Raw genomic sequence first — 15,542 nt, 5'->3', positions numbered from 1 at the left:
CAGGTAAATGGCCGCTGATGAAGAATGTCCCGGTGGTCTTTTTGACCTTGTGAAACTTTGGGAATCAGATTTGAGTCATGCTTTAGGTTGACTTGGAGTGTTTGGATTTATGTTGTCATGGCTCCTTCTGCAGTGGAGGGTCAGACTACTGGCTGGGGGGTGATGTGCCACAGACTGAAGGGATCTCCCGACAGGCTTCTTGTATAACCTGCCTTGTCCGATCACTATCTAGAGAGCTCTTACTGTCAATGACTGTGGGGCCGAGCCGATCACTAACAGCGGGGTGCAGTATGCCTTAATGGGGCTTTGCTTCTACCAAGGTTGCTTCCCGAGACAGGAACACTTTTTTGCAGACTGTGTGCTGACAATTGAGTACTTTCCGATTCTGAGTCCCGATATCAGTAATTAATACCGTTTAAAACTAGGAATTAAAAAAGAATGTTGAACACCCTGAACAAACTTCACTGCTGCCACAGACTTCACTTCAACATAGCAAGGCCAATCTCTGCCAATGCAGCTGGATCATACCTAAGATCCTGGTGCTGCCTACTGGTTTACGTATACAGTACAGTGTTCCCTCATTTATCGCAGGGGGCTACATCCAGGGATCACATGCGATAGTTGAAGCACCATACTGGAAGGAAGTAGCAGCACCCGGGTTACCCTGGGTAACAAAGGGTAGCGCAGATCATCAAATAAAGTCTGAAACGACTAATGTCATTATTGAGTGTGTCCTTGAACTAAAGAAGCTTAAAACTACGATCATGAAACAATTGATCCAGTATCTGAGTCATTTCTCCCACAGCACCTGGAGTGGGTGTTGGTGCCTGTAGTCTCACTGGGGCAGACCCACGAGTGGATCTCTTTCACTGTAAAATGCGTATAAAATCCGATTGACTTTTCACTTTTCACTGTCTGAACAATCCTCTGTGTTGCATGGAGCACCGTAAAAAATACAATCATCCTCGATTTGAAATGGTGCAGACGTCTGCTAGTGTGTCGCACCCCTGGGAGTATGCAGTTTTTGTCATTTGAGAAAGGGAAAATCATTTGCGTGAAAGTTGACAGCCATGTAAAAACCTACAATGCACTGAATCCACGGAATATGGCGAGGGAACACTGTAGTAGGTACAATGAATACTTTGCGATGAATTCATCTTATATCGATGTAATGTTTACACTTTCAACAACATGCCAGTTTACTTCCCTGTATGCAAAAAAAAAAATCCAAAGTCAACCCAAAGATAATGAGAAGTCTATCCAGTCTTGAGTTCTAACATGCGGTTTCTCGACTAGATATAACTCTCTTGCTGGCATTTTCATTATTCGCAGTTTGATCTATATGCTCTTGAATGCATAATCTTACTGTCCCATAGTGTGACGTATCCCTGGATATTTCCTCATGTATTTTTCACTTTGCCCCAACAGCATATGCTGTTTCTGACACTGCCAAAGAATGAGTGTGGGTTGCCCCTGTGTTTCCCCACATCCTGCAACCTGTGACAAAATTTGTTTTTGAAAAATGGGGTTTGATGAAAAAACAAAAGAACAAAAACATAACTTTCACTCTTTTTTTTCCAAGTTCATTGAATTGATTTACACATATTACACTTTCAACCACTTCTTTCTAATCTGATTTTAATTTCTTCTCCCCATTTTTATTAATGCGCATTGTTGAATACTGAGTTCCCTGTCTTGGTGGTTCTTGTATAACGTTGACATTTCTCTAAAGTCTCCAGAAATTACCTCAGTTTTTATGCTCTGCATTTTACTGACAAAAGTTGATTTGCTTTTTGTTCTCATAAAATATTGAATTGAAATTATTGAAATTCACCTTCACCTTCACCTTCACCTTCTTCTGCCGCTTATCCGGGGTCGGGTCGCGGAGGCAGCATTCGGAGCAAGGAAGCCCAAACTTCCCGGTCCGCACAAACCTCCTCCAGCTCCTCCCGGGGGATCCCAAGGCGTTCCCAGGCCAGACCGGAGACATAATCTCTCCAGCGAGTCCTGGGTCTTCCCCGGGGTCTCCTCCCGGTAGGACATGCCCGGAACACCTCCCCAGGGAGGCGTCCAGGGGGCATCCGGATCAGATGCCCGAGCCACCTCAGCTGGTTCCTCTCGATGTGGAGGAGCAGCGGCTCCACCCCGAGCTCCTCCCGGATGACCGAGCTCCTCACCCTATCTCTAAGGGTGCGCCCAGCCACCCTGCGGAGGAAACTCATCTCAGCCGCTTGTATCCGCGATCTCATCCTTTCGGTCACTACCCAAAGCTCGTGACCATAGGTGAGGGTGGGAACGTAGATCGATCGGTAAATCGAGAGCTTCGTCTTGTGACTCAGCTCTCTCTTCACCACGACGGTCCGATACAGCGACCGCATCACTGCCGCCGCTGCACCAACCCGTCTATCAATCTCACGCTCCCTTTTTCCCTCACTCGAGAACAAGACCCCGAGATACTTAAACTCCGCCACTTGAGGCAAGACCTCTCCACCAACCTGGAGAGAGCAAACCACCGTGTTCCGGTCGAGAACCATGGCCTCAGACTTGGAGGTGCTGATCCTCATCCCGGCCGCTTCACACTCGGCTGCAAACCGACCCAGCGCATGCTGAAGGTCCCGGTCCGATGAGGCCAGCAGAACAACATCGTCCGCAAATAGCAGAGATGAAATTCTGTGGTTCCCGAACCGGATCCCCTCCGCCCCCTGGCTACGCCTAGAAATTCTGTCCATAAAAGTGATGAACAGAACCGGTGACAAAGGGCAGCCCTGGCGGAGACCAACATGCACCGGGAACAGGTCTGATTTCCTGCCGGCAATGCGAACCATGCTCCTGCTCCGGTCATACAAGGAGCGGACAGCCCCTAGCAGAGGGTCCCGCACCCCATATTCCCGGAGCACCCCCCACAGGACATCGCGAGGGACACGGTCGAACGCCTTCTCCAAATCCACAAAGCACATGTGGACTGGTTGGGCGAACTCCCATGAACCCTCGAGCACCCGGTGGAGGGTATAGAGCTGGTCCAGTGTTCCACGACCGGGACGAAAACCACACTGTTCCTCCTGGATCAGAGGTTCGACTATTGGCCGAAGTCTCCTCTCTAGTACCCTGGAATAGACTTTTCCAGGGAGGCTGAGGAGTGTGATCCCCCTATAGTTGGAACACACCCTCCGGTCCCCTTTCTTAAACAGGGGGACCACCACCCCGGTCTGCCAATCCAGAGGCACTGTCCTCGACTGCCACGCGATGTTGCAGAGACGTGTCAGCCACGACAGCCCTACAACATCCAGGGATTTCAGATACTCCGGACGGATCTCATCCACTCCCGGGGCCCTACCACCGAGGAGCTTACGAACAACCTCGGTGACTTCGGCCCGGGTGATGAGAGAGCCATCCGAGTCCTCAGTCCCCGCTTCCTGAGTGGAAGACGTGACGACGGGATTGAGGAGACCCTCGAAGTATTCTTTCCACCTCCCGACAACATCACCAGTCGAGGTCAGCAGTCTCCCACCCTCGCTGTAAACAGCACTGGTGAGGCACTGCTTCCCCCTTCTGAGTCGACGGACGGTTTGCCAGAACTTCTTCGAGGCCGACCAATAGTCCTCCTCCATGGCCTCTCCGAACTCCTCCCAGACCCGAGTTTTTGCCTCCAAGACTGCACGGGAAGCGGCACGCCTGGCCTGCCGGTACACGTCAGCTGCCTCAGGAGTCCCACAGGCCATCAAGACCCGATAGGACTCCTTCTTCAGCCTGACGGCATCCCTTACTTTCGGTGTCCACCACCGGGTTCGGGGATTGCCGCCGCGACAGGCACCGGAGACCTTGCGACCACAACTGCGTGCAGCCGCACTGACAATGGAGGAGGAGAACATGGACCACTCAGACTCCATGTCACCTACCTCCCTCGGGATCTGGGAGAAACTCTCCCGAAGGTGGGAGTTAAAGACCCCACTGACAGTGGGTTCCGCCAGGCGTTCCCAGCAGACCCTCACAATACGTTTGGGCCTGCCCGGTCTGACCGGCTTCCTCCCCTGATTGAAATTCATTTACTTAAAAATATATTGATATATCAGTTTGATACTGTCAGTATGCACTGAGGGAAGTGGGATTGGGGAGATGGTTAAATATGGGTGTTCTAATGCTCCGGCTGGTGCCAAAGAACCCAAATAACAACTCAAATTCAAGGAGAAGTTAGTGAAGCCTTACGTTAAACTAACTTTCAAATATCCGGGTTTCTTCTTAAAACAGACTTTTGGGCTCTTCCACACCATATTTAGGGTATGTTATTCTGAACTGATAGGCTCATTTGACTTGCTGCTATATGCCAGGCTCTTCTTACAACTAACTTTCAGACTCCTGCTTTGTAGGCCATGTTACCAACCTGAAATATTCCAGATTAAATGCTACTAGTGACTCAGTTCTTGTGACTTTGGATACGCAGGTCAAATCTTTGTCTAGCTTTAGCTCATGGTGTATTGACTACGTCACTAGTGTGTAGTGTACAGCTGTTCTTATCTCTGACCGCAGAGATCTAAGTGACTCTGTCTCGACTGAAGATGATCACTGACTACACCACTCTTTTGCTGGTTGTCTATCATGACTCTTTCTGAAACTGTTGCTTGAAGAGATTCTTTTTTCCATTGCTGTTTAACTTCTGTCACTGCAGTGTGCTAACAGAAGGATTTTCTGAAGAGTGAAATGGGAGCACACCTCTCTTTTCCATCCATGACTACTCATCCTCATCCCTTCTATCTGTAATGGTGTTTTGTTTATTCCCCCGTGTCCTTCCTTCTTCACTCGACTCCGCGGGGCTCAGCGTCACAAGAAAAGGGAGCCGCTGAGTTACTTCTTTTTGCTTCCCAGTGATTGTTGCCATTGCTGGCTTGTGCGTGTATGACAGAGTCGTGCCTTTGTGTCCACCTCTGTTTCTTGTCTCGAGCTGCTCACTGAGCTGTAAATAACAATATTAACATGTGAAAGAAGCCCACTTCATTGTGAGGCTGCTTTTAGTCGGGTCAGAGTTTGGGAGGCATGGTAAAAGAGAGAGGAAAGTGGAAGAAAAGAATCAGGAGAGTGAAAAGACACACTGAGAAAAAAACTGAAAAGAGATGTTTAAAATGAAGGCAACCTCTGAATTTCAATATGTCATCGTCGCTTCAAAGACCAGGAAACCAGGACTTTATTTATGCCCTAAGAAAATAACACTATAAGAAAAAGTGCAAATCAAGGTTCCACTCATGTTTATTGATTGAATAATGAGAGGGCTTTGCAGGCGGCGTCTGCAATAGTTATGTTTCCATGTACAAAGGGGATTAGCAGAGCTGTGGTAACAGGTTGATTTCTCCTTTTCCATTCCATTTGGGTTTTGAAGTATTCGGGGTCCACATGTTGTGAGGTCAAATCGTGAGTCCGCTTTGTTTTTAGCATCAAATAGGTTGCTTTATGCTGCTGTACATGCTTTGATCAATTGGATTTTTTATCAGTTGAAACCGTAACAGTGTGGCTAGAACTTTGCAATGGGTGCAACGGATGCTGCCATTTTTGCAACCTTTTACACTCTCTTTTAGTAGTTATTATGTAAACATTTTTTTTTAACAAAACATAACTGTCCAGGGTCTATTCCTGCCTCGCGCCCAATGACCAATGGGATAGGATCCAGCACTCCCCGCTATCCTGAACAGGACCAAGCAGTGGGTAACTGAAGATGAATGGATGTAACTTGATGAATACACATATACTGTACATTTTGATGCAAAGCTACTCAATAGGTAAATTAGATTTATTTGCTGAAGAAAAAAGAACTAGAAATCCGACCCCCTTCAGGACTAAATTCAGGTAGCATACAAACTGCTTGAAAGTTCAAGTCGCCCAAAAACACATTACATTGTCTTATATACTGGTGAATGATAAGGACTTACACAAGAGTAGGAAGAGGCATATGTTGTGGCTGGGTCTCTTTATTTTGCCGATATTGAAGTCAAATGTTTAGCTTGACTCTATTCATGATGCAATATTGCACTTGACACTTTCATCTTGATGGCATCATACTAGCATTTCTATATTTCGTACTCTGAATATTTCTTTGTGCTTTAAAACCCACCTTAGTCATTCTTGCTGTAATTACTAGTATAAAAGTCGTCAATCTGGAAGTTGGTATTTTTCAATACGCAGGAAGTGACCCACAGACGTCTGCTAATAAAGTTATTGTCATATCGCATGTGATGTAATCTTCAACTGAACCTGCAGTGTTGGCAGAAATCCTCTGTTGCCCCCTTCACTGTGTGCTCTGCGTGCCCACAGGGGGTCTCTCGGATCCTTCTGCTTGGAGACAATCCCCTCTAGGGCTCCATCTGTCAGCAGCTTATACTGTATGTGTTTGCCAGCTCATGCTCTCTGTTAACCCAGAATTCCCTCACATCAGACAATTGTGTGCTATTCCTGGATAACTGTGATGGATGTTCGAACTAAACTTGCTTGCGTGGCTTTGATATGTAATCATAAAGGGAACCAGTTATCACACGTAGTAATGGACTACTGTACATTTCCAGGCCACATTTTTGTCTTATTTTATGTATAGAAATATATAATAAAAATTAATTATAGCGTCACTCTTCATGTTATTTGTATGACTTTACATATACAGCTGTTTAAGTATATGTTTTAGTTTTGAATAGAATAAAGGGGAGCCCATTCCCAGTTTTCCAAATAAGGGAGAAAAGGCAAAAGTAGCAGTTCACGGTCTGCGTTTAAAATAAACAGAATGAAATGTGGGTGATATGAACGACAGTTAAGGTCTAGCTTTGGTGTCACAGCCATTGGTCTAACTGATCCATTGTCTAATGCATGTTCCCTGTCACAGATAAAAACACACTTCATCTGTCAAGACAATAAAGTCCATTCGTGGCTCTGTTTACAGCACATGGTGCATCATCAATCCCGTGATTTTTTGTTGGTCACATGAATGAGCTTTGTGATGTCTAGGATGTCATGAAGTGAATGGATTGAGTCGGGGCACTGTGTCGACTTTGCCTATTTTTGCAATTTAATCCATCAGAGTCAGATGAACATAGTTCTTTCATGCTTCACCGTAGGTTAAGGTGACATTTCACCCAACACAGTAGATAACTGTTAAACCTAAGTTATAGGTGTAAGACCATAAGACCAAAAGGTCAACTGTATCTCACCAGCCCTGTATTTGCTTCACCAATTCTTTTCCCTTTAAATTGTGACTCTAGTTGTTCTTGTTCTTTGATAATACGACAAGTATGTCTGGGCAAGTGATGGAATGTGGAGTTGCAATTCTGGCTCAAAGAACTTGTCAACTTTCAAGTGCCCTCAATTTGAAGCTTTGTCCACAAAAAAAGGGAAAAAAAAGGATGTCTGCTGAATCCTGGAGGGATTTGGGTCTGACAGATTTGTCATCTCCTCCTGAAGTTAGGGGTCATGTGGAGTCACTTGAGTCATGCCTCCACTATTATAATTGTTGCTTCAGGGAGCTGGTCAGTGCAGTTTGGGTTTGTTTGTTTGTTGGAAACTTTTGATCCGTTCACTTCTGCTCACACTGTCTCCTGTTACACTTTTCGTATGTCTGTTTTCTTCTTCATGACTTCAAGCTATGCCTGCATATTGGTGAGACTCGAGCTCCCGTCTGTGCTTTCCTCACCTCCCACTGTCTTCTTAACTGCTCGCTTAGTCACCAAATATTTTAGGCTGTCCTCTCTTCTGCTCCAGTTGTTCTTATGTGATGCTTTGTAAGACACATGAGGTAATGATGTGTTTGAAAACACACTATTCAATGTTTGCACGCCTCCTGCTGCTTCGATTATGACCGTCCCGTCAACCCACCAGGATGTCTTTTCTTTATTGAAGACCTCTTTGAAGAAGGTAATGCAGGGTCGTTTTGACATAGCAGAACCGCCTGTCATTGGATAAGCTGTTGAAAATGAGTTATAAAACAGATATAATGCCTCAGATGTGGCTGTAGCCTTTCATCTTTCTTCTGTCGACATTGAATCCTCTGTTTACATTGAATCAAAGCGGAGAGGCAAATTCTCCCTGTAGAGCAGTCGTACGTGTTTGTTATTCAAATGTGCTTTTGTTCCCTCTCAACAGATTCATCTTCATAAATCATGTCAGGTTTGCGCTGTTGCTCTCCTTAAGCTTGACTCAATACATGACATTGACTCATCTGCATGAGAATACATTAAACCCTAAAAACAATTTCATGATCTTCCTATCACACAGCAGGAATAATAACACAGCCACTGTAGAACATTCGAGAAGTGGTTTTATCCCTGTACTCCTTCCACTGCAGTACACTTTAGTTCATATTTATAATGCTGTCATTGCATTCCGAAACATATACTGTATGAAGGTGTGTTCACAACAAATGTGATGAGTGCTGTGAAAGCAACTGATTGTTGAGTCAATGTAGAGGAGTTTCATGCGGCAAGTTGTCACAATTCAATATGAGAGTTCCAGGTGACTTCATATGTTGCATCAAGCACAAGCTAAAAAAAACTGAACTTCAGCGGTGCGTTGACCTATCAGAGCCCAGATTTTACAGTGGTGTATGCAGAGGAGGAAGATGGCAAATGAAAAAGAAGGTCACACTGGAGTAGTGGGTCTTTGCTACAAGAAAGAAATAAACTCTTATGGATTCTTATGGAGCCAAACTGCCATTTCCCACTGACAGGTAAAGCTTAATCCTCAGGTCAAGTGGACCCTGGACGCCAGTTATGGCAGCACTCTCGAGGATGGGATCGGAAGCGGATCTCAAATCTCTGGATCTAAAGATAGCCCATGTCTAGTAATCTGCTGCCAATAAATAAATAAAATCCTATTTTTGTGGCGTGAATTGAGGGCAATCTCCTCCACGGCACCAACAGGGGGTTAAACCTGCATTCAATTTTTTTTTCATGCCTTCAATATTTGATGCATTCTATTTTTGCAACTGTGAGTCAAACCAACACAGACACACAGTAGCCCCCAAAAGTTAAGCCCTGCATTATTCAATTCAATAATCCTGCATGTTTCAACGGCTGTTAGCTTGCGCTGTGGCGTCGGAACTATTTAGTTGCTGAGTGTGAGAGGATGCATAATTGGTGTTAGCGTGGGCAGGAGAGTAGAGACAGTGTGTGTGTGTGTGCGGAGGTTATTGTGATAAAAGATGGCACACTTTTCTGTACGACACAGACACACACAGTCCCTCGCGACATACAGACTGAGAAGCTGACGGCTGACTGCACTGACATTACGTAATCTGATAGATGAGAGCTGAAATACATTTCGTAATAATTTTTTAACAGGCACACCATCTCATTCCCTCAATTTTCCCTCTACTCTTTGTACTTGTCTTCGCTCCTCTACTCTGTTTTACATTTTCATGTCTGCTGCTGCAGTCCTCCTCCAAAAGAAGTGGATCTCCTCAGGGGGTTGAGCTGGAGAGTACAGCAGCAGCAGCAGCAGCAGCAGCAGCAACTGCAAAGAAACGTACTGTTTATCTGTCCGTCTCATTTTCACATCCCACTGATCTTTCAAAGGTGGATGTCAGGAGGGAGGATGACTGTCTCACGCGGATCAAATCCAAACCGATGTCTGAGTGTCTTCAGATCCGCAATGTGCAGTTTGACGGTTACATCTAACATGACGGCACGTGATGGGTCTGATCTTAAGCCACTCATCTACTGCTGTGGGAACTTCACCAACCATTTACATCAGCCTGGCAGATGAGTCCCAAAGTTGGCCAGCGGATTTCAGCCCTATGTCCAGCCTGAAATGGTCATCATCAGCTGGACTAGCCTGAAAGCCCTCAACCTAGGACAGAAAGCATCTCGTTGGAAGAAAAAAATGCACAAAAACCGATTTCTGCTGTGTCGAATTCATGACAGACACTAAAACATCGAGCAGGAATATGAGAAGACATTTATATTGTTATTCATTTGACATGTGGTTGTTGGTCTGGGTCATCTGTAGGCCTGAATCTGACCCTGAGATCTGTGTCTAAAGACTGTAAATCCTTGGTCACTCTTCAGGAGTTCAGCTGTTGTCCAGTCAGCTGAAACAAAGCGTTCACGTGCAAACACACAAGTCGATACCAGTGAAGTCGAGTGTGACCAATTACACTTGAACCATCTGCTCTGACCTCATTAGACCTATTGTCTGCCACCATGTCGCTCACTAATAATGTGTTTACATGAAAAACTGTTTGTGCTTCACACCTGACGTGGATGAGTAACACTTTTCAGCGCAACAGCACAACACAAATATAAAATATAAATCAATTAAGGTTATTGTTCTTGATGCACAAAGCTGTCTTTTCATATTTTATACATATTTGGTATAAATGGCCTTGTTGCATTTTACAATTGAAATTGATCCATACTCCATTACTATCCGTGCAACATTCATGTAACACTATATATATATTATATACACAAGCAACAATCTAACCGTTTGGTCGGAACCGATCCCATTCGTAAGTCAGATTGGAAGTAAGTCGAATGCCATTCAAAATAGCCAACACGAGGGTTATAGGTGCTACTGTAGTGTTAACTGTCGTACGCAATGCTGGTCTGCTACGTGCTGCGGTGCCAGACATTGAATAAAAATAAATAAATAAGCATCTGCTGCCCGTGGTCGTAAGTCGAGCAGGTTTTGAGTCGGACGTTACTTGTGTATATATATATATATATATATATATATATATATATATATATATATATATATATATATATATATATATATATATATATATATGTACATACATATATATAAGTTTTAACGGTACAGGTACTTGCTTTGCCTTTCGGAGATTGATGGAGAAGGGACTGTTTCCCCGAGATTTAAGTCCAGTCCGGTCTTCTCTTTGAGACAATCAGCCACCTGAGGATCCAAAGACAGGCTTTAAAAGTCATCAATAAAATCTTGAGGTCGATTCTAAAGTGGACAGGGAGCCAGTGCAATGAAACCCAAACTGGGGTGATGTGTTGTCGTCTGTTGAGACTGCTGCAATCTGGACCTGAAGCGTGATTTGTTTTTGATGTCACTGAGGACAGAAGACTAGGTTTTTCTACGTCAGTCAACTTTGACTGAAGGAAACAGGAGTGGGCTGTGAAGGTTTTTCCAATAAAATCATCCACCGGAGCTCATGGCCGACATGTGTTTCCAAAAAAAAAGTACCCTCCACTCCCGTCAGCTTCTTACATTTATTGCACAAAAAGGTGGATGAAAATGTTGAACACATGCGAACTCTCTGATTGTGTTTTCCACGTAACATCATCGGGACAAATGCTTACAACACAGTCTGAAACCGTGTGCGCCTCTGGGCACTCATGCTGGCTGGAACACACACACGCACCTGCGCTTCCTACACTGTCTTAAAGACTCTGGCTCATCTTTCCCAATAATAGAACAGATTCATCCAAACATGAAATACCGTAGTATCTTTAGCGAATGATGAACCAAAACATAATCAACCGTTTTAACTTATTCACCTATAAACACAGCATGCATTAGAACAGATGTGTTCTATCATTTTTCACTCATTCGATGAAGGAAAAAATGTGTTTGGCCATCTTTGCATATTTTCATAATGACTGAAGATACCATGATAAAACGTCGTCATGTGACATTGCAGCTTTTGTATTCTCTGACAGCACATGAGCCACAAACAGAGCATTATGTTGTATGAAACTTATGAAATACAAATTCTGGACGGAAAACAAAACATCATATTTCACTGTTTCCACATTGATATTCAGATCTTGCATTCATTCTAATCTAGTGTAAATGCCATTATTTTTATGTCTAAAACTACTGCATTCCCTATGTCTCCTGTGACACTGGCAGCTCAACACAGGTGTGAACGGCTTCGCTGAAATGTTTCCTCTATCTTTGCATTATTGTCAAGTTTGCCCAATTGCAAATGGCTGCTGGGTTTCTGGTGTGCTGCATGGCCGAATATTTGCATGTCTGCTCTGTTCCATTATTCATTCGACTAACTGATCCTCGGCGAACTGACTCACTCTGCCTTTTTAAGATTTAACCCAGTTAAAGCTGCTCTTCCTCGCAGACATCAACATTAGCGCTCAGGACGTCCTTCAGCATTAGCATTATTGAGTGTGGTGGGATTTTATGATCTTCAGATAAATACATGCTAAATGTTTTAAATGTGTATTGACTCAATGTCAGATGCAGGAAGGAAAAATGAGGAGTTATGGAATACGTTAGCATATATAAAGAAGATTCTGTTTCTTTTGTTTCTTTACTTATCACAACCTTAAATTAATGTTGGTCTTGCTGATGCTTTAACTCAAGCTCAAACTCAAATGCCAAATTGAACAGTGCTGTTTAAAACTAGGGAAGATCGGGCGATCCAATACTTTAAGAACAGTAGTGTGTCTGATTTGGTTTCACTGCGTTTTAATTTAAACTGAGACCTAATGAATTCATGCATTGTTGTGTACCTCCATGTGCAGGTGATACTGTGGCCTCTCTGTACGGTTCGTTCCACTATGATAGTCCAAATCGTGCATTGGGTTGACCTTTGTATGGCTGTTGTAGCTTGGACAGGAAATCAGTATTGGCTTCACATAAAACCAACCAACCAAGTCACATTCATCCTTGTGTTACAGAGTTTCTCATTAAAAGTAGAAGCATTGAAAGGTTCATGTCGCTTGAAACAATGTACTTTTGAACGGACAAAGTAAAAAAAAAAGTCAGATTCCTAAAGGAAAGCAGAGCACGACCACAGCCTTTGAATACATCAGCGACTCCTTTTCGAGACAAACTAGCACTGTTTTGAATCTGGGTTTACCCGTTAAGTGTTAGATTATCAATGTAGAATTTACTGCCACCAAACAGAGCTTCATGTTTTACAATTTAAAATTCTGTGATCATCTTTCGACAGGTGTCCAAAACCAGCGAACCTGGGGCAGGAAGTACCCGTCCTGTAACAGTGCCAGACAATCTCCTGTGGACATCGATGAGGCCTTGGCTCAGGTTCGAACTCAGTATCAAAAGCTTCAGTTCGAGGGCTGGGATCAACTGACGTCAGAGTCCACACTGGTCCACAACAATGGCAAGACAGGTACTTTGAGTTGTCCGCACACAACAAATCCTGGTATGGCTATCACACATGAGCTTACAGGCCTATTTGTAGTGGACGAGCCAAAAGGTGTTTTAGCTGCTTCAATTCGAGCGGTAATAACAAACACGCATGTTGCGTCACGATGGACAAGGACTTCATCCCAAGGGACGCTACTTGGTATTAGAAAACATCATTTAATTGGATTCCGGAAGGCAGAGATGGATAAAAGTGGCATTGTTTACGGAATGTTAAGTGAGGGAATGTTTGAAATGCATGAAAAGATAAAGCAGAATGCAGAAAATACGCTCTAATCTTCTTATTCAACGGAGCTTTAACAAAAGTTCCCAGAGGAATGACGCAGTGAGAGATAAAGAATAATCTAATTAGAGAAACGAAGGCAAACATTGAAACACACAAGTAAAAAAAGATCTGTATGCAGAGATGAAACCGAGCAGCAGGCGAGTCAACAGTGGAGAATGTTGGACAATGAGAAGTGGAAATGTAACACTGCTGATCGGAGGATTGCGTGTGTGTGTGTGTGTGTGTTTGAGCCAACTATTCATCGTTTTTCGCTGTGATGTCATGAAGGAAATTGAATTTGTGAACGGTGCCAGGATAATATCTGATGAATGTAAAGGATAATCTCGATGATCTCGTATAGAAAATCTCATATCCTGTATCTGCCACTGTGAAAAAAGTGGGTGTGTCACTGACATGCATCTGGAATGGTGCATGAAAATACATTCTGACATGATCTACAAAATCACATCTGTTGGAGTACAACGCTAAATAAGTATAAATCCAGTTCAGCTCAAAGCGAGAACCAGAAACAAGCCTTTGTGATGTGACTGGAGGTCGATCCTGTCGGCGAACCATTAGAATGCATGTGAAGAAGCTCTTCAGCTTCATGATCAGAGGAGAAAGGCCGAACCCTTGCATGACAGCTGGATGTGCCTCTGGCACCAGTGCGCCTGTAAGCCTGTTCTTCTAACCAAAAGACGATGAGGTGAAGCAAGCTTAAAGAAAGAGGGACGAGTGGGAACCATCAGCATTTTGCTGTTTGCAGGATTGTTTTGGCCTGAATGTTTGCCTCACACGAGTTTTGAAACTGAATGCAAATGCACTCGGTTATGGAACGTATGCAAACAGCGAGCGATAAATCCAGCACTATCCAAAACAGTGCAGAAAGCTAGGTGTCAGTACTTGCAGGTACAAGACAGAGTAAGTCCCACTGTTTACCCAAACATATTTTATGTTTTGTACTGCTGAGCCTTCTTAAGTACTGCAGACTGAAATTACATTAAGATAACTGTTCAGCGTTGCCGTCTGCACGTCTCTGATCCTTCATGTAAATCGTGTGACTATAGTGCGAGTTGTCGCTTCCACAACAACGTGGTTCGAATAAAAATAAGTCCTTTCTTTCCATGAACCTGCTGCTTCCTGAAAACTGTTGACAAATCCCTCATTATTCACTTCCACCGCTTCAGTGCACAGCGTACCTCCGGTGACGTCACAAGATGGTGTGACACACTTATGAGAAGCTTTTCTGAATCACAATGCATTTTCTGGTAGTATAAGGAAACAAAATTCATTTTTTATATATATACACAAAATGTAAAGCCAGTATTATCAATAATTATGTGTTGGTTGATGGTAAAGTTAATGACACTTTAAGTCATTGGGTTTTAGACATATTGGAAAAACACCTTTTATCTCTTCTCCCAAAGCTTGACAATGATTTTAAGAAAGTGTTTGATTATCGTCCTTATTCAAATAACTCTGGTGAGTATTTAATTCAGCTTTACCGCCTCTCCCTGTGACTATACGACTTGTTTTTCGTCCTCCAGTGTCCATCGCTGTAGATGGACAGTTCTTCATCAGCAGTGGAGGGCTGAGCTCCAGGTTTCGTGTGGGCAGAATTTCCTTCCACTGGGGGCGCTGTAATGCTTCTTCAGAGGGGTCAGAACACAGCCTGAATGGGGTCAGATATCCTCTTGAGGTACCAAACTGTCAAGTTCATTTGAAATCGATAACATGTGTTGGTGTGGTGTCATACATGTTGGTCACTTTTGTTTGTTTGGAATTCAGATGCAGATCTACGGCTACAACCCGGACGAGTATCGGACTGTGGAGGAGGCCATGAGAGAAGGAGGGAGGATAGCCGCTCTGGCTGTGTTCTTTGAGGTCGGAGGGGCTTCTTCAATGTTCCTCTAGCTAGTCATGACCGTATAAAATTCATGTTTCTTGCCCTCAGATCAGCCTGGATGATAATGAGAACTTCGCTCCTGTCATCGAGGCCGCCAACACTGTCAGCAGATTTGGTCAGTATTTAAGAGCATCTTGGCAGCAGGGAATCATGAAAGTATGTATGAAAGTATAAACTTTATTAGAATATTAGTTAGCTAGGCAGCAGGATGGATAGTGGCCAGAAGGTTGTTCAATTGCAACTGCTTTC

The 15,542-nt window shown here is 43.9% G+C and overlaps 1 protein-coding gene across 5 annotated transcripts in view; it reads left to right on the top strand.

Annotated features, from left to right (window-relative positions):
- ptprz1b (protein tyrosine phosphatase receptor type Z1b) overlaps window positions 1-15,542 on the top strand; it is a 49,792-nt gene that overhangs the window by 20,253 nt on the left and 13,997 nt on the right. For all 5 annotated transcript variants that reach the window (XM_053861958.1, XM_053861956.1, XM_053861957.1 and 2 more), the window contains exons 3-6: window positions 12,908-13,087; window positions 14,935-15,086; window positions 15,176-15,271; window positions 15,342-15,408. In XM_053861958.1, coding sequence (XP_053717933.1) covers window positions 12,908-13,087; window positions 14,935-15,086; window positions 15,176-15,271; window positions 15,342-15,408 — 495 coding nt within the window. The remainder of the gene's footprint in view (window positions 1-12,907; window positions 13,088-14,934; window positions 15,087-15,175; window positions 15,272-15,341; window positions 15,409-15,542) is intronic.

Source organism: Synchiropus splendidus, chromosome 4 (assembly GCF_027744825.2).
Source record: "Synchiropus splendidus isolate RoL2022-P1 chromosome 4, RoL_Sspl_1.0, whole genome shotgun sequence".
Lineage (NCBI taxonomy): Eukaryota > Metazoa > Chordata > Actinopteri > Syngnathiformes > Callionymidae > Synchiropus > Synchiropus splendidus.
Note: the sequence above shows the minus strand (reverse complement) of the source record. Positions and strands in the feature narration are given on the sequence as shown.